This window comes from Aptenodytes patagonicus, chromosome 1 (assembly GCF_965638725.1).
Source record: "Aptenodytes patagonicus chromosome 1, bAptPat1.pri.cur, whole genome shotgun sequence".
Classification (NCBI taxonomy): Eukaryota; Metazoa; Chordata; class Aves; order Sphenisciformes; family Spheniscidae; genus Aptenodytes; species Aptenodytes patagonicus.
Genome location: NC_134949.1, coordinates 202928662 through 202950331, shown reverse-complemented (window position 1 = coordinate 202950331; position 21670 = coordinate 202928662). Strand labels below are relative to the sequence as shown.

The 21670-nt window shown below is 39.6% G+C and overlaps 1 protein-coding gene across 1 annotated transcript in view; it reads left to right on the top strand.

Moving 5' to 3' along the window:
- Positions 1-11721, top strand: part of B3GLCT (beta 3-glucosyltransferase) — a 70487-nt gene extending 58766 nt beyond the window's left edge. Inside the window, exons 11-15 of the mRNA XM_076364298.1 lie at positions 867-980; positions 3023-3122; positions 4109-4228; positions 6552-6696; positions 10066-11721. Of these exons, the coding sequence (XP_076220413.1) occupies positions 867-980; positions 3023-3122; positions 4109-4228; positions 6552-6696; positions 10066-10233 (647 nt within the window). The 3' untranslated portion in view covers positions 10234-11721. The remainder of the gene's footprint in view (positions 1-866; positions 981-3022; positions 3123-4108; positions 4229-6551; positions 6697-10065) is intronic.
- The last annotated feature ends 9949 nt before the right edge of the window (positions 11722-21670 follow it).

Below are 21670 nucleotides of genomic sequence, written 5' to 3'. Positions count from 1 at the left end.
TTTTAAAATGGAAAAAAATCATTGATTTTAATCTGATCATTCTCTTCCAAACACCCTGCAAGTGTTCAGCTTTTTTTGTGTTACCCATAATTTATTCACTTCTGGATATAATTTAAACATTTATAGCATCATTATTAGAACTTTGTATGATCAATTTTAAATGTTTATGTCCAATGGCAAACATAAGAAAAGGTTTGCTCTTGTAGAGAAGCATTAAGCAGTCCTCCTTTGAAAAGAATCTCCATAGCATAAAAATTGGTTGTATGATGTTTATAAATGTCCTTCTGTGAGTGTGTCTCCAGAGACAGGTGCTTTTGAGCATTAACATGATGTTGCTGTCAAATATGATGTATAACACAAGTGTAGTATTTCAAAAGGTGCGTTTGGTCTGTTTCTGATTCAGAATATTTTACATGCTGTACGGTTGGGTGTGCTGTTTTTAAAATGCAACAGTTTCAATACTGGAAGAATGATTGATCTCTGATAGTGTTCATGCTGATGTGTGCTAAAAAGTCTACCAGAGCAAGTGTAAAAGTAATGAATTCCATACTTTGGTTAGCATAAACATAAACATCACAGTTTTCAATGTAATATGAATGAAACTATAGTCATATTTTAAAAGAAAATGTATTGCTATATAAATAAAACTGTCCTGACTGGCTTTCATAAAAATGTAAAATTGTTTCTCTTTAAATATTGTAGGAAAGAAAAAGAAAGAACATTTAGAACCATGATGCTGTATTTGAAAACAGCATTTTCATCACCATGTGAAGGAATATGTCAGCTAACAAGGTGCATAAATGTTTTGATCAAGTACTTATTTTAGTCAAGTTACTTATGTTTCAATGTCAACGATTGTTTTGCAGTACCAGTTGTAAAGCAGACTTGGGAAAGAGAAGCTGCCCTTATTGAATACTACAGTGATTACGCAGACATCTCCATTCCTACTATAGATTTAGGCGTACCTAATACTGACAGAGGTGAGCTATTGACAGTTGTTTTACCAGTTTTGTGCAAATAACTGTCTAAAGATGGTAAGTTTTATGGATGTCATGCATATTTCATGTATAGTATATAATTTAGAAATTGTGTATTTCTATAGCATGTTTGTGCAGCCTAAACTAAAAGAACACTTTCGCCACACAGGAAATGGATGGAGAGTACAGTTCACCTACGTAGGTAGGTGAACTGAACTATTTAGTAGAAACCTAAATACTGAGTATGAAAGCGTGGTACACTGATATACTCCAAGAGACAAAAATTGGTGTTATTACTCTTACCCAGAGTGATAACTCTTGAGTTACTGATGATCTTGAGTAAAATCATCAATGGTAGCAGAAGTCATAGATTTATGTCAAAAGACCTCAGACGGTGCCAGCTCGTTACTGAGCATAAACTACTTGCCATATGGTATTCAAATATTATATGTTTGTGCCTAGTATGTCTTGATTTAAGCACAAAAACTAAATGTTAAGATTGGAAGATCTTTTTATGACAAATAATATCGTTTTAAAGTAATTTACTTTGTGTTTGAATAGAAAAAAAAGCTATGGGTATGATGGTTTCCATGAGTTTATTAATTTTAGGGCTTTTTCTTTCATTTGATCTATTGTTCTTAGGCTTATAGTCTCTGCTACAGGCCATTACTCACGTTCTGAATTAGAAGTGTCCAAGCTGTGGCCTGTTAGCTTTATCTGGCCCACTCGGTCAGTTGTTCTCATCTCTGGATTATTTTCAGCTTTCCAGGTGCCCTTTTTTTTTTTGTCCTCCACAGGGTCTATCAGAGGCAAAGAGAGAACAGGCAGGGATTTCCATTTGCACAGGTGCAGTGTGACATGTGCAACCAGTGAGTGTTTTCAGGAGGTAGCAGACCCGCTGGGCATGCGTGGATCATCTGTAGAAGCCATGCCCAGTAGTTCTAGTCTCACCAGGAGGAAGGCACCTTCCATGTTCAGCCTTTGAACATTGCTGTGGGGAGCAGTGGGACCTGTGTGCTACTGGTATTCTAAACTAAACAAATTGTGCTGAGTTTGCTCTAATACTATTTTTGTCCATCTTTCATGATGGAATATAATATAGAAATCTTGGTTTTAATTTTGTATATGTTCATATATCAGTCCGCATTAAGTTCATGGTTTCACAAAATCAGCAAAGCCAGGACTTCCTTCATTTCTTAAGCATAGTTACTGCATTTTCTCAAAAAATATTTTAGCTGGAAGTAGCTTCAAATATACTATCCTATCCTTATTTTTTAATGCTTGTCTAGTAATTGTAATATTGATAGTTTAGTATCTAAAGCAATTATTGCTGTTATTTAGGTGAATAAAGACTATTTGCAATTAGATTTTTCTAAGATCTAAAGAAGATTCAGTAGAAGTCTGAAACTTCTTGTTTCTCTTGTCCTGCTCATTCTGAACAAGGGTGTTTCACTTCTCAACTCGTAGTAAAAGGTGTTTTACCTCTCAACCTCATTATAGTCTTGCGATAAATGTTAAGACCTTTCCTTGGAGGAAGCTATCAGGACCTGAGTTGCTGGTGATAAGTATGGTAAATTAATGTAGACTTAAATATTTATATAGAAGCAATGGACTTGCCTGATGTATCATGAAATGCTATGAAAATATCTTGGAGTATTTTGCAGACCATGTTTCTATCAGTTTCCTCATTTTACCGTTTTCAAAATTAAGAGTAGCAGGTTGCCCAGTATTGTCCAACAGCTTAACAGGATAGCTGGAATATAGCTTATTTTTCAGGATTCCATAATTCAAAGAATTTCCATACTTCAGCATCCTTCAAAAGTACGTTCCTACATAGAAAGCAATGATTGTGTTGGAATAATTTGTACAAATACCATTCAGCACAACGAAGGGTGTAATTCAAACTTGCATCTCAAATATTTTGCCAGTCATTTCCAAAATGTTTTGCATAGTGCTGTAAAATATTTATTTAATTCACGAATAATTGTTATTACAAAATCTCATTTTATTTAAATGTATATATTCTGTTATTTCTTTTCCTTTAGGTCACTGTGGGAAAACTTTTGCCATTTTGGAAAGGTTTTTGAATCATAGCTCTCCCAGAACTCCTTGGTTAGTCATAGTGGATGATGACACACTGATAAGGTATACATTGCAATACTTCAGGAATTACCACTGTTCGTGTCAATAGGAGTTTTAGCAATATTCATCTCTTATTCTGTATTTAAGAGATACAGCTGTTTTATTAGTTATGTAGCTTTATATTCCTTTAAGGAAAAAAATTGTCACTTTTCTTCAGCATTCCTTGACTGATATTAAAAACAATGTAATCTTGTAATTTGATAAAAACTATGCACATTAGTGTTATTATGTAATCATATAGTCTGAATGTGATTACGCGTTGCGATTCTTCAGTGTAGATATGTCTGAGCTGATTGATTTTAGTCATTTGCTAATACACTTTCTAAGATGTATTCCTCACATAAATGTGCCAGAAGAAAGGTTCCGTAAACTAGGGTCAGTTGTCAGAGCCACCCAGAACGGTGTCCAGGGACTTGCCTTTGTTAGAAAATTAGATCACATTCACATGAAAACTGACACTGCAGTATAAGCGAAATAAGGCACAGTGATCAACCAGCAGGATCACGTGGTCACGAACATGAGAATAAGTGGTTCAAGACAATACTTTACATTAAATCATGTGACAGAAGAAGAATTTGGAAGAGGCTATAACTGTAGATAAAGCAATATTTGTATAACTAAATCTACCTTTTTGTTTTTCAATTCCTGGGGAGAAAAGATCATTTGCAAAGATCTTACCATTGTTTGGAAAAATAATTTCATGTTTTCTCTGAGATGAGACGCAGTTTTGCTGAGAAACTTTGCCTGCTTCAGAAAAATATTTTAAGCTAATTGATTCATTATTTGACTAAATTCAGCGATCATATCTCGTAGTAAATAACCCATCTTAAATTTCTGTTTAAAAGTTTGTATCTCTGGTTTTTGTAGAATTTCTGAATTACTCTTATCATTTTTGTGCTGTTTACTAGAATGCCATTTAGGCTAGCAATGTCTTGTTTCAAAATGAATGTCTACATGATTTTTTTTTTTAATGGATTTTCATATTCTAGTATCTTCAGACTCCGAAAATTGCTCAGCTGCTATGACCCAAATGAACCAGTATTTCTTGGAGAGCGTTACGGTTACGGCTTGGGAACAGGAGGATATAGTTATATCACTGGTGGAGGAGGGTAATTTATTTAAACTCCTACTGAGACCTACATCAGTCCCTGCTTTGAATCCCTGTTTTGAATTACAACACAAATCAGTTTCAACAGAAACAGTGATCTTTCCTAATACAATTAAAATGTAATGATGTTCAAAGACCCAAATGTCCTAACTAGTAAGAAGTTGTGCTGCCCATTGGGAACAGATTTGTAGAGCATAACAGTTGGTGCTGAGGACCATGCATGTTTCAGGGGGGTCATTTTGGCTTGACTGGTCCTGTGAACTGAGTGCCTATTATCTGCACCACATGTTCTCCTGATACACATCATGCAGCCTTGTTTCATCTGATAGAATTCATTCTGCATACTCGGAGACCATCTTACAATGTGATTCAAAGTGTAGTAAGCAGAGACAATTGGGATAGTTGCTTAAAAAAATACACTCATGATCTGAACTGTTGTGAAGTTTGCAGGAGAACCCAAAGCAGCACACATGGGGATACAAATTGCCACAATGAAAATATTTGTTCCTGTTCTCTTTCTTTGTCCAAGCATGGAGAAAAATGATAGTGATTCTCCTTCTGTTTTTGAACTTCATGTGATGATTTCTGGAGAGGTGGTTGAGCAAGGAGCTTGATGTTGATGTCCTGGAAAATAGTTTCTCATAGAAAAAGATCATTGTGGGTTGATCTCATGCATGGGACACAAGGGTCTCTGTGATTATATGCAAAATTTGGTTTAAATTAACATGTATATGAACTTTCAGGTTGGCTCATATTGCAATAAGAACAATCTTAAGACTCTGATCTGTCCATCTTGTGTGTCTAAAGCAAGTAGTGTGGATGTCTGAATGTCCGTAGTGTCTTTCTCTGTGAAAAGTAATGGCTATAATAACTTATTAGATTCTTATCCATCCACGAGTAAGTAAAAATCAACTGACTGGCCTTCTCATTGTTTTGCATAGTTGCATAAGATCTTACTTAAGTAGGGTTTATGCTTAAGTTAAGAAACAAACCTTGTACTGGTCCTGGTATGTTTCTTGGTTATCGGTCCTATACTTCTGTATCTTTTTAGTGTTTATCTCTTAGTTTCTATTCTGTCATTTAGATGTGGAAGTTTGGGGGTTATTTTCATTCGTAGGTTTGAGCAGATAGAGGCACAGATCGTATATCTTGCTCTGTACCCTAATTTTGAGAAGGTTTGTTTTAAGTGAAGAATTCTATATAACTGAAGGGACACAGTCCAGATAATCAGCTAGCAAGTATATTCCCCAAATGTGTGCAATTTGTGTCACACCTTCCATGTAGCAACACATGCTGGTCACAAGTCCCAACTTTTTTTATTTTCTTTCTTTTTTTTTTTCCCAAGGCTCTAGCTTATTATTCCTTGTCTATTTGGTCTGAGTACTGAGATATGACTTCCTATTGTGCTCTCCATTTTTTTTCTTTTTATAATACATGCAGTCTTCAAAGTTGCAATGATAGCGATGGAGTCTTTTACAACTTTAATCTGACAGTATTCTCAGGTCAGTCTTTTTGCCTTAGCCTTGGTATTTGTAGAAGTTTTGCTATGTCCCAGTGTCAAGCGAAGGATTGTCATGTAGTGAATGAACTCACGAAGCCATGTAGTGATTTCAGTGTGAATCTCATTAGTGTAACTTGTAGTAGCTAAAGTACCCTGTATTCTGATCGGACTGGGTGGATGATGTAACTTCAGAAAAGGCAGCTATGGAATACTAGACAGGAGTATATTCCCTCAGTTGTTGAATTTAAGACATCATCCTGTTTCTGGTCTATTGAAGGCTTATTTTGGTGATAATGATCTAACAGGTCCAGGCTCTGGTTATTATTTAGACGAGCAATGAAGTTAGGATGAAGAGCCTTGCAGTGGCTTCAAGGAACATTTTTCACTTGCAGAGAGAACAGAGGATTCAAGGAATGACAGTTCAGGTTTAGAGTTCTTTTCGTTTAATTGCTACATGATAACTAACAGGACCATACATTTGAGTAAGATAGAGGAGAATATCCCTTTGAAGTCCTGGCCAAATGTAGGAGGAATTATCAGCTGCAGTAAAAATGGTGGCTAGCTAAGTAATTGTTGTAATAACAACAATTGGCATAATTGGTATAATTAATTTTCATTATATAAAGTAATCATCTTTCAGAAAATGCCTCTTGCACTACTTGTCAGTACTGACTTCTCAAGTTTTGAAATTTCAGATATGTTGTACCAGAGGGCTACATTTTGTCTTGCAATTTTATATCATTTAGCAATATTTATTAATTACAGTCATTTGGCTTCTCTAGTAGTTATTGTCTTATACGTTTCATTTGCTTTTTTTATTCAGGATGGTTTTCAGCAGAATAGCTGTTCAGAAACTACTTGCTAGTAAATGCCGATGTTACAGCACGGACGCTCCTGATGATATGGTCCTTGGGATGTGTTTCAGTGGCTTAGGAATCCCTATAACACATAGTCCACTTTTCCATCAGGTCAGAGAGTTATTTTTACTAGTATTTAAAATACATTTCATTCTTTTAAGTATACACATAAAACAGGACTCATAAATATTGCAAACTTGATCAATATGTAATAACTATAACCAAGATGATGCTGCTATACCTTATTTCTCTCCAGAACAAGTTCTATCAAGCAAATAAGAATATTCTCAAAGCATGGATTATTACAATGCTGTAATAGTTTATTGAAGTTACCCTATGACTACATTTTATAAAAATGCATTTTATAAAAAATGCAGTCAGAGGTGCGGACGTTGAAAAACAAATAGAATTAGAAGCCACATACTTTGAATACTTGTGATACGTCCTCTAAGAAAAGAAAAAAAAACACACCACAATACTTTTTTCTTCAGGTAATGGAGAACTGACTGTGAAGTTTTTCAGTAAATTTGTCTTCTCTATTTATCTGATTTTTCTGTTGATTCAGTGTTTACTATTCTGAAATATCTCATTAGTGAAGATATAAAATGTAAAAGTATTCCCAGAACTGTTGCTTTTGTGGTCGATTCTGAAGAATGGTATAAATATGATAAATTGCCCTATGCTAGCGCAAGGGAAAAGGAGGTCACAAAACAAAATTTTCTTCTGAGTATACTCTCTAGTTTAGGAGAAGTGGATTGGAATAGATTTGAATCTTGTTTCTGTCTTCCAGAATATTTAACAATCTAACTGTCGTGTCACAGTGGAAAACACAATGCATTGAATCTCAGAGAGATTTGCCGCCTCATAAACCAAATAAACACTTTACCTTCCTTCCATGGCATTAAAGAGAAGAAGCACTTACGATTTTTCCCAAACAGTGCACAACTTTTTTAAAAATCAGCATTTAAATCAGTGTAGTGTTCGATGTTTTTCAGGTGTTAATCTGGTTTAAAAACTGGAAAGACCTGGGTAGCTGAATATGAACTGAGATTAAGATAATAGGATACTTGAAAATTAGTAAATTGCCATGTCATTCAAAGCAGCTGTCAGTGGGGGGAAAAGTTTGCTATTTAAATTACCGTTTTTTCACATATTAAGATTTTCTTTCTGATTACATTTACTATTTAGAGAAATGGGAAGACTGAGAATGCACTATTCAATATTTTAATTCCTTGTCTATATCAAAAAATCATACCCGTTTACTTTCCTGTTTTGTTTATCATGGCTTACTCCTTTCAGTATAAGTATGAAGGAAAGCAAGTAACGCATCTTATAAAATCAACAGAATTATTGAATAATTTGTGCTTGCACAGGTGTTTAAAAAAAAAAAACAAGCACCTAATTGAAGGAGAGTTGGAAAGGACAGAACACATTTTACAGGTTTGTAGGAATGGCCCTTATACAACAAAGCACTTCCTTGTAATCCTTAATGGTGTGCATTCGATACTGAATCACTTTGAAAGTGAAATCCTAGCAGTTTGATTTTCCACACAGAAAATTACACTTGAATTGTAATTCATCTTTACTGTCGCTTATAACAAATTCTAATTTAACGTACCTTGAACAGAAATTAACCCTGGGGGGAAAACTACTGAATAGAAATTGAGTGTGCTGATTCTACAAATTCCACTATTATGCAACAAATATTTTAAAAATGAGAAAACCAAAATTGGATTTTCTGTCAATGAGAAAATTATTTTTTAAAGACTTGACTGAAATATTATGATGTACAATGTTCCTTGAAGTACACGAATCCAAAATTGCACTGAGTATGTATTAGGAAACAGAAGCAAAGGTATCTTCATCCTTAGAGTGTCTATGCCGTAACAGTGTTTGCTCTTTCTTACTGGTTTCCTGTTTGCTACATGCTAAGATAGATACGTATTCTGAAACCTGTTCCAGAGGCTTTTGACACGATGAGACTCTTGAAGAGAACAGGAACCTTCCTGTGTTGAGTGGCAGCCAGGGTTGTGGTCTTAAAATATAAAATCTGGGCAAGAGCAACGTATTTGGCTTTTGTAGAATACCAAATACAAATTTAGCACAAAAAAAGCAAAGATTACAATAATTGATTCCACAAAATGTAAGGAAGAAGAAATTAATGGAATTTATATCTTAAGGTCAACCACCTATAAAGAGGTATGATTCTGAGAGCAATGTAATAAAAACGATAGTTATTAGAGCAGATCTCATTCTTTCAGAATTATCAAAACACCAAAATTTTGTCTATAGCACAATAAAAAGCTGATTGATTTTCAAACAGCAAAAATCTTTGGTCTCAGATATCTAAAATCTATCCAAAGTAAATTCTTCAGGTTTTTGAAACCTACATGTTCATTAAAGTTTTTTCAAAAGTCTTGAGGGGGATAGGCTCCGTCTTGATTTCCCCAGTGGAATTTTTAAGAATAAGCACTCTGTGGTTTAAATATCAAAATTAAAAAAAAAAAAAAGCCACAACAACACATACTCGGGTTTCTTAATGTCAAGTTCTGTTGCCTAACTTTATGACTGGAGTGTATACGGAACTGCATGAATAATGAGCATGTAGAATTCATTAATACTGCCATAAGTAGGTGAAGTGTGCAGTATTAAATCAGTTACTAGCTTAGGCATCAAATCAGCGATTCAGTATCCAAACCACTCAATTTTCTTCGTGTGTTTTACATCTAGAAAAAAATGAATGTGTGCCTTTCATGCATTTCTCTTTACAAAACCTCTATTTACAATGGCAAAATCTAGTTATTTTACCAGGGACCACTACAGGTGGGGCTTTTTTATATAATGATGCACTTACATGCCATTAAACTGTCAGAGGACATGAAACATGCTTGGTGCATTAAGAAGTCAGCTGCATCATGTGGCTGTGTTGTAATTCTGTCTCTTTTGATAAAACCTGATAAAGAATAACAATGCAGTTTTCCGGCACCACAGTATTTCCTGGTAGGTAACCTTTCCCCATCATAAAACTTCATATATTTTGTCTGCTTATGGCCTTATTAGGATCCTACAATCACACTGGCAGTGCTGGTGGCTCTCGTTAAGAGGAGCAAGAGAATATTACTTAAAATAATTTTCTCATTATTGAGTCCAAACTGTATATTTAAACAGATGCAATACAAACTACACTGTTTATCACTTGCTTTCATAGATGGTGCCCATTTCGTCCTGAGAAGTAGGGCATATTTAATATCAGTGTACTTCATAGCATGATGACTACAGCACAAGTTTAAGATCTAAACTGATGCCTATCATTTGATTTAATAGAATGATGTAAAAAAACCCCTTTGTTATCTTGTCTATTTTGTCAATGCCACATTTCTCTGTTACGATACAGAGGCCATTGAATGGTGATACTTTCTTGTTCTGAAATTATTCTTCATCACTGAGTTCTAGTGGTTTTGGTTTATTCTTCCATCTTAGGCACGGCCAATGGACTACCCAAAAGGCTACCTTTCTCACCAAACCCCAGTGTCATTTCACAAGCATTGGAATATTGATCCAGTGAAGGTATATTTCACATGGCTGGCACCAAGCACAGAAGAGTCACTTAACGGAAAGAAAGTTGGATATAACAGGGAGGATTTATAAGCAGTAGAAGAATTTAGGTGTTGATTAATGTACTGCAGATGAGAGACAGTCACTACTGTGATTTTTGTGGTGTTCTCACGTTGTTCATCTGTTCATGACATAGAAGACAATGTTTTGTTCCTGCTTGTTACATTCCTTCAGAGCAATGGAAGAAGGCACCTAACTGACTTTTGGATTCTTTGTTACACTTGGTTTCTTTCTAAAATGTTTTTGGGCTCTGTGTACCAATGAACTTGACACACATTTAAAATGTCTCGTACAACTCTGTGTTCTGGTTTGGGCTTTGAGTCAGACAGCATCAATTTACATCCGCTTCCTTTGTTCTCTGAAAAGCTGAAGTGATGTATTTGGGAGCCTAATATTGAACATGTGTTGAACATCTATTGAACGTCATCTCTCATTGACCTACAGAAAACAGTTCTCTAAACTGTTCTGGAACAGGTTCTTGATAAATCAGAGAGGAGACATGACACTGTTTCTGTGACCAGGAGCTAGACTGTGTGAAGGCTGTGTTCCTTTATACTCATTTCAAATAGAAATATTGTCGTTTCCTGGTAAAGGTGGACCAAACACGAACCACTGTTGTACCTTTTAAGTTTATTAGCATTTGTGAGGAATGTCATGTTCAAAATCGAACAAAAAGGTTAAGGACAGGGATTTCTTAAGTGGCCACGGGAGGTCACTGTGGCTCCTTTAGAAACCTAAGTCACTGTGTATCTATTTGGCAAGTATAAATGTGACTCTTAAGGATTTTTGCAGAACTAACACTTCAGTATTTCTGATGTGTGCATTTCAATAGTATATGGATCCCAGCTTTAATATTTTGTAGTATTCCTAATTTATATCATCAAGATAAGTAATTTTATGCATACGACATGTAAAGAGTGTTTCATATTTAAAATGTTCTTAATTTTTTTTCTTTGAGTAATTCAGTTTTGTAAAAATGTTTGTACAAAAACTGGCTTTAGTACGTTCTAAACTAATTTTTATACTGTAAAACTGCTCCTTTTAAGATGACAATATATGGCACTTGTATGCTGTTATTTAACTTCACTTGCTATATTGTAACCAAATACAGGGTCTTAAAGCCATACTGCTAAAGTAATTTGTGTTTTGTTTTATTTTAGTAGGTTAAAAATTGATTCCACTCCAAAGTAATGCAATACTTGCTCTTAAGTCAAAGTAGGGGAGCCACTGATTCCTGTTTCAGTAATTACTGAAGTTGTATAAACATTTGTTTGTGAATGTAGCTTATGGAATTTTAAGCATTTGAATAGCAAGCACATATTCATAATAGATTCAAAATCTGATTAAATAGGAGCAATCCATGTTATGTCTTTTTTTTTCTTTTTATTTCCCACTATCAGTGCCTTAAACAGTAGACATTTTACTGATACCAGGACTATGCTCTCTGGTACCATGGGTGAATTGTTAATTATGTTTACTGTTTAGAACTGTGAGAGCTGAAAGCTGAATAAAAGCATTCTTCTTTAACCTTTTGTGCCTTCTTCCTCTTTGCAAATGGAGTACAGGATTATTTAAGCACCTGTGTCATAATTTTATCATCTGAATGGTATTCTGTGGTTGGTTGTACTAAAGGGCAGCTTAAACTTGTTGGGTTTTTTTTCATATTCTGTCCTGACATGCTTCCCCAGATTAGGTTAATTTTCAAGTCTCTCTTTTTGTGCAAATGAAAAATGCTTTTGCAGTGGACTCCTCGCTTTAACTGTTAGGTTCTTGTGAGGAACTCTAACAAGTGCAGTTTGAATGTCTGAAAAAGATTAAAAGTCCTATCAGAAGAAGGCACGATTTTGTTTTACAAGGGCTGGCTTACCTCTATTATGGCTTGCCACTTGTTCACCTACGTGGTATAATTAACACTTCAACAAATGCTTGCTTTAGAAGCCTGTAATTGTCCTGCCAGTCTTTCAAAAACTGATAAAATATTTGCTGCCTTTCCAGCATCCTTGTAGGTGTTGCTTATAATGAGTGTTTTCATGATCTTTGTTAGCAATTCAGCCACTTCATTCTTAAAATCTTTCTCATTTCTTGAATGACTATCCTGGAAGGTCGGATGGGTTACAGTGAAGAGGGTAGAGGTTGTAGAAATGCAGAAGGTAAAGGAAAGAGATACTGAAGGGAAGCTGTAAAAACGTACTGAAGTCTATGCAGCTTTTATATCCTCACATTAGTGCACGCGCCTGTGTGCTCATAGGCTTAGATACTGATCTCCATGTTGGAGTCAGTCTTTGCAGACCTTTCAGAGAAGTTTCTATCATGCTCATTGCTGCTAGGACAGAGGGTTGTGGACTTACCTTAACGATGGACAAGCTCATGCTGCAATTCATTGCTTTGGTTCCTTGTGCATAAATTTGCAGTCTTTCTCCAGCCTCTGCAGAACAGACCCACCCACTCTGGGTGGGTTAACTCCCACCTTTACGTCCACCTGCCCACAGGCAAGATCCCAAACTAGCTGAAATTACAGCCAGTTTTAAACAACACAGCTAATGCAGCTTATGGCTCCATGGGCAAACATAATAAAAGTGCTGCTCTTCTTGGAAAGCTCTATTCAAGCGCCACAACTCTTCACACACTGAAAAAGGCAAGACTGTACTGCAGAAGAGTCCAACTGCAGGACTGAATAGATCCCAAGAAGCGATAATGTGGCCTGGCTTGTTGCATTGTCATTGCCTGTATCAAACATGAAGAGATACTGAACAGAAACATTAAATGCAGTGAGATGAGTCGGATTCTTACGGCCCCTTGAGTTGTTTGTTTGTCAACACTCATTTAAGTAGGAAATACCTTCCTTTCAGATTAAAAAGTAACATATTCCAGAACTTGCTCGGTTTTATTTCTAAAGACAGTAAGAAACAATGCAAAGGGTGATAAGGATCTGTAAAAATAATGGAGCAGGTTTTGTGCAGTGGAAGACTAAATAGGCTAGAAGTATCCATTTGAAAAGGCACGGGTGGGGCAGAAGTCCATCTAATCGTGAATGATACGGAAAAGGTGAACTGGAAGTGATTTTTCACTCTCTCATAACCCAGGTACTGAGAGGTACACAACAAACCTGTCAGGGTAGTTTCAATACAGGCAAGTGTGTTTCGGGAGTGCTAAACTGAACTGCAGAACCTGATGGCATAGGTGGTGCAGAGGCTGGAAAGTGCAAAAGGGCTTAGAAAGGGATTGCACAAAATCATTGCAGAAAGGTCCATAAACGGCTAATAAACACAATGGTTTTTAAGAAACATCATCAAGCTAGGGCTCTAAACTACTAATACTTGACACTGGACAGGTACACTGGGCTAAACGGACCTTTGCCCTGACTCAGTACGACTCTTCCTATGTTATACTGCTACACACAAAGTTCAGTTCAAAGGCTTGGGGTTTTTGGGTTCTACCAACGGTGGTTATGGGTAGTGCTTCAGTTCCTGTGCCTATAGAGTATCAGAGTATCCTGTGGGTGTACAAGTCCAGAGCCACTTCAGAGGGGATGGATCAAAACAGAGGATCTGTCAAACCCCTGCTTTCCTCTGCCTTGACAGTGTCTGAGGACGCCAGACAAGAAAATGGTTGTCAAGTCTTGGATGATGAGCCATGCATGCATGCACACTTAAGTGCTGGTTCACCACAATTTATGGGCTAAGAAATATGCCAAAGACAAAGACCCCAAACTTCGGGCTCTGCAGGGCAGCCAGCCAAGCTCTCTTTGCTGACTATGGTTTTAGGACCCCAGAGAAACTGAGCAACTGTTTGTATTGGGAAGTAAACAAGCCTTGGAGCTGATATGTCAACACCATCAGATCCATCTGTCAGTAGTCTGCTTATCAGGAGGGCTGATCACTTCGGGAGGTGGTCTCAGTCATTTCTAAGCCCTGCATTACAAATGGGAGTTAGGGTTTGATCTTCTAGAGGTCATATTTGAGGACAAAGTGATTTGAGGTCAACCTGCTCCCAAGTTTTAACTAGAAATGCCAGATATTCTGTGGAAGGCAGGGCTGAACTTGGGTTCTTTCCAAATCCTGTGTTTCGGAGGGATAATTTATGCCTCGCCCTCCTTTGGCTGACTTCCAGGGTCCTCAGACAGAGCACCATAACTGAGCATGCCTCCACCTGGACAAAACAGTTCTGCTTCCTAGCTTTCCTAATGTGGCAGGAAAAAAACCAAAGCCCCTTCCCCTCCTGCCCAAGCTGCTCACTGAGGACCCGCTATCCAAACCTGTCCTCCCTCACAGCGTAGGTGCTGGGTGAAATATGTTCATCTTTGGCGAGCAGCTGGCAGAGGCCTGGTGGCCACCCACGGGAAGAGAACAGACTCTGCGTTCTCTTCCCATTGTTCGGGAAGTCCATGTCTCCTTTATGGGACTTTCATGTCCATTAGTTTGTGCTGTCTGCTAGGGGTGAGGGACTCAGTTCTTTGTAGATGATTTCCACAGATTACCCTCCAGTAAAGCCTCTTTAAAGATTTCCACATCCCACAGTTCTCATGGTTTTTTTGTGGGCCCTAGTTAAGGTTTTTCCTGAAGGATGCTGCACCTCAGCAGGGCTGATGTCTGTCACAGCAGCCTCCTTTGCGTTTCTGGATGTCTTACTCGCTGCCACAGCTATTCATGAAGGTGACCTCCTGATAGCCACTGCTTCTGCTGGGCACATATTAAAAATTATGGCAGATCATCCTTAGCAAACTTCTTCATCAGTAGGATGCCCCTTCAGATATCTGAAGCTGTTCCCGTGCTTATGACATTTTCCTTCAAACTAGGTGTTCAGATGACCTGTTTTGTTTCCCTTTACATCACACCATCAAGACTGAGATCCCGGGTGTCCTGGATCCCCAGAAAGGTCTGTCCTTTTTGATCCACAGGGCCAAACATCTTGGGCGTATTCCAGCAGTCACTTTGATAGCCCTGCTAGGCTACCTTCCCTGTGCTTTGCTAAACCATGATTTTCTGGTTTTGCAGGTTGAAAGGAATGGACACAAGGCACCCTTGAGACTACACACCTGGTTGAGACCAAATGTTCTTGAACACCTCTATGCAAACAGCAACCTCAGCACAGCTCTGGCAAATACAGTGTTGGGGCACCTGTGCACCTACTACAGATAACCCATGGAGCAATACTTCCACCAGCTCCTGGTCTGGACAGCACACAGGCCCATAAGACCTGAATTTACATGTAAATTATCATTCAGACAACTCCAGTAATTCAGAAGTGATATCTTCCCCCCGGGGTTTGTGGTATCCTCTGATACACTGCAATTCCTGCTGCAACTTGGCTCTAAAGTTCGTAATTTATTACTATAAACCACAGCAAATGGGCAGAGAGTAGACGGAAGTAGCTGTGTGGAAACACAGCCTTGAGCCAGTACAGTGCCAGTATCATCCTGTCCTGGTTTTGGCAGGGATAGAGTTAATTTCCTTCCTAGTAGCTGGTACAGAGCTGTGTTTTGGATTTAGGGTGACAACAATGTTGATAACACACCCATGTTTTAGTTGTTGCTAGGTAGTGCTTACACTAGTCAAGGACTTTTCAGCTTCCCGTGCTCTACATGGTGCACAAGAAGCTGGGAGGGGGCACAGCCAGGACAGCTGACCCAAACTGGCCAAAGGCATATTCCATACTATGTGACATCATGCCCAGTATATAAACTGGGGGAAAGCTGGCCGGGGGGGGCTGCTGCTCGGGGACTGGCTGGGCATCAGTCAGTAGGTGGTGAGCAACTGCGTTATGCATCACTTGCTTTGTATATTATTATTATTATTATTATTATTATTATTATTATTATTATAATATTTAAATTATTAAACTGTTTTTATCTCAACCCACGAGTTTTCTCACTTTTACTCTTCCGATTCTCTCCCCCATCCCACTGGGGGGGAGCGGGAGGAGAGTGAGTGAACAGCTGTGTGGTGCTCAGTTGCCGGCTGAGGTTAAACCATGACACATCCAAACCCTGCTCTCAGGGACTTGTTGCTTGAAAGCTAAAGCTTTCCCTTTAATTTCCCTTTAAAGGGAAATTTCTTGGTCTTGTCTATAATTTTCACTTGTGCATGGCAGAAACTCTAGCTTTGTACATCCTGCAAAGTTCCTTTAACGCTGGACCTGTGAACAGAGCCATGCCATTTCTCCTGGGTTGAGAAGAGGAAGAAGACGGAGCCCAGCTCTAGCTGGGCTGAAATACTTACTCCAGATGAGTATTTCATTGACTCCAGTCAGTATTAATCACACTCAGTCCCTGAGGGGATTGGAGCAGATCTGTACTAGCTGCTTCTGGGTGAGCAGATCCCTCGTATTTTACTTCCCTCTGGGAGTGCCTGTCAGAGCTGTTTCTCAAGAAAACAGCACATTTGCACAGAAACTCGGAACCGCAGAATAGCCCAGGCACCTCTGGAGGTCATCCGGTCCAGCCCCCCTGCTCAAGCAGGGCCACCTACAGCAGGTTGCCCAGGACCATGTCCACGTGGCTTTTGAATATCTCCGAGGATGGAGACCCCACCACCTCTCTGGTCAACCTGTGCCAGTGTTTGATCATCCTCGCAGTATAAAAGGGTTTTCTTATGTTTAATTGGACTTCCCTGTGTCTCAGTTTGTGCCCATTGCCTCTTCCCCTGTCACTGGGCACCACCGAGGAGACTTTGGCTCTGTCTCATCTACACCCTCCCATCAGGTACTTATTGATAAGATCCTCCCTGAGCCTCTGCCTCTGGGAAGTCTCTGAAGGTGCCTAACATGGGTTCAGATCCAATTTATTTTTACTTATTTGACAGTTTCTCTTTAACCTGGCAGGGTGACTCGGGGCACTTTCCTCCAGAGTGTGTTTACAGGTTTTTTGTAACTGTCACAGTGCCAGGCATTTGCTGCATGGCGATAAGCTGCTGGGAATAATTAGGGAAAATGTCAAAAAGATACAAATGTAACATTTATACAAAATTTTATACAAAATGCTACTGCTTTTTGAAGTTCCTGTCAGCGACAGCACGAAACCTCTGTGAGTCCCCAGCCCCTGGGGTTCATCCCACCTACACAGCTACGCAGAGCCAATCTCCCACCCAGATCTCCATTTCTCTTCCCTGTGAGGCTGGTGCCGGCAGCGCTGGGAGCTGGAGGGCCACATGAGCTCCTCGATGCCCCAGCATCCCGCACGTGGCACCTTTCTGCAGGGCGGGTTATCCGCAGCTCACACCCCCGTAGGAAGTAGCTCAGGCTGTCTGCATCGCTTACCTCACATCACTGCTCAGCCTGTCTCTCCTATTACCTCACTTTCCTGCTTGGTTTTGCCTCCAGCCACCCCGTCACCGTGCCTAGCTCTTCAGGTCCGCACATCAGTCTCCCAGTACCGGCGATGAGTTATGCGGCACATTCCTCCTGCTGCCCTCATCCCGCTGGAAATTAATTGGGCAGTTACCGCTGTGAGTTGCGGGTTTTAAATCTTTTGCTTGTGAATGAGAGTCTGTTTTCAATTAACGCTTTGCCCCCTTGCAGGGCTCATTACCAATACCTAGCATAAAGGTTTTATTGCAGCCTTCCTAGGGGTTGCATCGCTTGGATGGCGGAGGTGTAACACTGGAGGCGCTGGGGAAGGGACCGGTGATTTCCTCCGACTCCCCACTTGCTCTGTGGCTTCCCTGACACTCCGGCGTGGAAGCGCCTCTTCCTGCCAGCGCACAGGCGATCTGCTCGTAAAAGTGCACGCTTTGTTACTTGCGGGTCAGACAGAGGCTTCTCCAGGCCAGAGCCTCTCTACCAGTGCAAAGAATGGAAGAAAGGTGTTTGCTGCTGAGGCTGAGCAGAGGGTTCAAAGCATCTAAGGGATTGGTGCAGGCAGGTATCTCCCCTAATGTTCACAAGAAATTGCTTCCCTGGTGAGAAAAAAATTAATATATTTCTTCAGCGATTGCCCCAGTAGGAATGAAGAACCAGTTTGTATCTTCAAAGCGCTTCAGGAGCAGCCAGTTACCTCAATGACAGCCCCACTGCCAAGTGCAGAGCACACCAGGACCGGCAAGCGAGCTCTGAATGGCTGTCCTCTTGCAAGGAGCCGCTCGCTGGTGCTGGCTTCCTGTGGCTCTGTGTCAGCCTTCAGCGGAATTACTGATTGCTGGGTGCAAGGGCTGGGCTGAGCACAGCAAAGGTTTTCACTGGAATCATTTAAAGAGGCAATATAACTATGTTTTTTAGTCAGCTCTCGGGGATCTGACCTATGAGACAATCCTAAGCTGTTTAAACTTGTGAGATATGAATATTGTTTTCTGTAGTGTCCCTGACCCTCAAAAAAGTGTCCTCTTCTCCATTAAGTCCTCCTGAATAGTAAAAAAATAGTTATTAATTGCAGATTTCTGGAAAACCATGATATATTCTCCTCTCCCATCCGCAAATAAAAAAAAAACAAATTTCAGTAGCAATCTCTGTGGAGCATGTACATTTGTAAGACCTATTTCAAAGACCCGTGATTCTGTCAAACCTAAGTGTTCAGTAGCTCTGAGGAACTGATTTTACACAGTCAACACCATTAAGATCCTGTATTTACATCTCACTATCACTGGACTGGGAAATAATGGTACAATATAGGGACACATACAGTTAATGATTTATACTGCCCTATATAATTTTTTCAGGTGTTCCTAATGCCTTTGTTAGACAAATCCCTTTCTGAAGTGCCCTCTTCACCTGGGCTGAAATACCCCAAAGGCTTAGACTCCACAACTGCAACTATTTCTCTCTGAACTCTTCAGACACCCAAGTACTCTCTAGGTAGAACAGCCAGAACATCCTCAGTCATGCTGGTGTGGCAATGTTAAGACTTTTAGCACTCACCTGGGATTTACAGATGAGATGTTTCTGCATCTACTGGTGGTGATAGGATACGTTTATCCTATCCAGAACACAAAGCTTTGCATTACCCAAGCACATGGTGGTGACAGCATTACCTATAAGATGTGAAGTCATCTGGGAGGGAGTCTGAACACCCATCTCTAAGCTTTAAGCAGAAACCCTCTGTGCTACCTGGAGCCACTGGACTACACGGAGCAGCAATGATGGCAGGTTGCTGTTGAAGATGTTCCACTTTGCATAGAGCACTTATACACCCAGAGGAGCAGTATATAGGTCCCAGGTCTGCCTCTCTACTGGCTGAGTAGCTGCTGGATCTGTTGAGACAAAGAAATGTATGAGGCCCACACGCAGATGACAAGGCTGCAGTCGCCCATCTTTCCTACTAAGAAATGTTTAGTGAAGTTCTGGCTGGCTCGCTGTGGGCATAGAGCATCTCTCTGCAGCAGAGGTTCATTTATGACCCCGTTACAGTAACTGCGAGACCAAAATTAAAAAGATAAATGTGGTGTTCATTAGTGGATATTGGGTTTTTACATCTCAGGCACTTGCACGTTGCAAGACTATCTTAATTCTGTCTTTTTAGAATTTATTTTTAAATGCACTCTTTGTAATATATCTCATGGAATAACTATTGCACAAACAGAAATAGCCCGCATTAGACAAATACAAATCACGTTTGAGTTGACTGAGTCTTCCCTTTCAGGGTACAATTAATTATTCAAGAAGTACACATTCAAATGTTGCATAAGAGCTCTCTTCCTACTGAAATTATCAAATATGTTTAAAAATTTATTAAGGAGGAGACAAATAGCTTAAAATACCTTTGTGAACTTCTAATTATTTTCAAGATAGGTTCAAAGCCAGTATAAAACATCCACACGTAACTCAGCATACTGCTACACGCTATGTGCTCATGGGCATGTAAAGCCCCTGGACAAAATCATACCATAATCCATGAATCCTTTATTATTCAACACTATATTGCTGCCCTCACAGAAACCAGTGAGAGCTCATGTTGTTGACTCCTCCGGGAGCAGAACTGCCCCTGAGCTCACCGATGGTCACAATAAGACATCCTGACTCCCCGGTGCGCCCTGCCCGCAGCACCCCTTTCTAGAACAAGCATTGCATGGCCTCCGTTTCCGAGCGGCAGCACCCTTCCCGGGCAGCACTAGTCCACAGCTGCTCTAAAACCGTGGTCTGATTTCAGACAAAACCAGGGTAAAGCCTAAGTTTAAATCACTTACTAGGAGATGATATTGAATAGAAAATTATGACAGTTTGTTTTCCTAGCAGCAGGAAGCAGGAATTTTAAACAATAAGCTATTGAATAACAAACATTATCATCTTCGCTGGGCAAGTGTCTCAATTTTCTTTATGAATAAGGGAGATAAAAAAGATTTACTCACAGGCTGAAGAACATAACAATTTTTTACCTGTCTAATTATTTGTCAAGGGTTGTAGATCAGCCTTGTCAGGCAAGCACGGGCAAATGCTTTGTAAAAACAACAGAGGTGGATTAACCTGGTGGGGCTTCTTCACATGTGTGCTACAAAGCTCTAGACATTTCATCAGTCCTGCAGGGATAATTGCAAGTCTGTCAGTTCCTCCTAAAACACTTTAAATTTTCACACCACTTGGCTCTCAGAACTGGTATTGCTTAAAAAAAAAAATGGCATATGAGACTCTTAGAAACTCTTTTTCATGCAGTCTTAAATTTTACTTCCCTGCCCAAATAGTCTTCTCTATTTCTTCCTTTCTTTCTCAATGGTCTTCTTCCTACTACAGCTTGTTTTTTTGCCTAATGAACCTACTATCCAAACAGAGATTTAGCAGGGAGGCTGAGGGGACCTCAGTCATCCCCCCATCCCAGCTAGGCTGGTGTGCCCTTGACATCAGCACAGCCGCCTTGTTTAAACCAAGGCTACCTGTGAAGTAAAAAATGCCCAGAGCACCTCAGATTTATTCTCCTGCTCCTCCTGCTTGCCATTTTTGCCACTCTCTTCTATGCACTCACATATCAGCATATTTTACATTTTGCTCCCACAGAGGAGACAGTTGTGCCATCAGCTGACAGGGATGATGCAAAGAAGCACCCCAGGTCCAATGCGTGTCAGCGCTTCCACCAGTCCCTGCTGCAAGGAATAATCTGAAAAGACAAAACACGGTATTTTCTTGCTTAACAGCACTCAGCCACCTTGGGCACTTGGTAGCACCTTTGCAAATCTGCCTTCTGTATTTTTAATAGCCAGTTCCTTACCTGATGTTAAGGTCCCTGTATGTAAATGCTGAATGCATTTAGGATTTGGCCTAACTTACTGCGAAGGAAGAATTGTAAAGGCCTGGTGAACACGCTCAAAGCGGAGTAGCTTTAGAGGAGAAGGCAGAGCTCAGCGCTATAAAAAACCACAAGAAAAAGGGGGGAGTTTTGCAGCCTGTAATGACCAATGCACAGTTACTATTTTGTCTTTAATCAAGTCCTCTGCACCCAGTACCTGTGAATACTGCAGTGGTATCATTTCTCCACAAAACTGGGAGGAAATTCTCCATAGCCAGTGGAATTCCTTTTAACATCCTTTTCCCAGGAAATCAGGCTGTTTTGCTC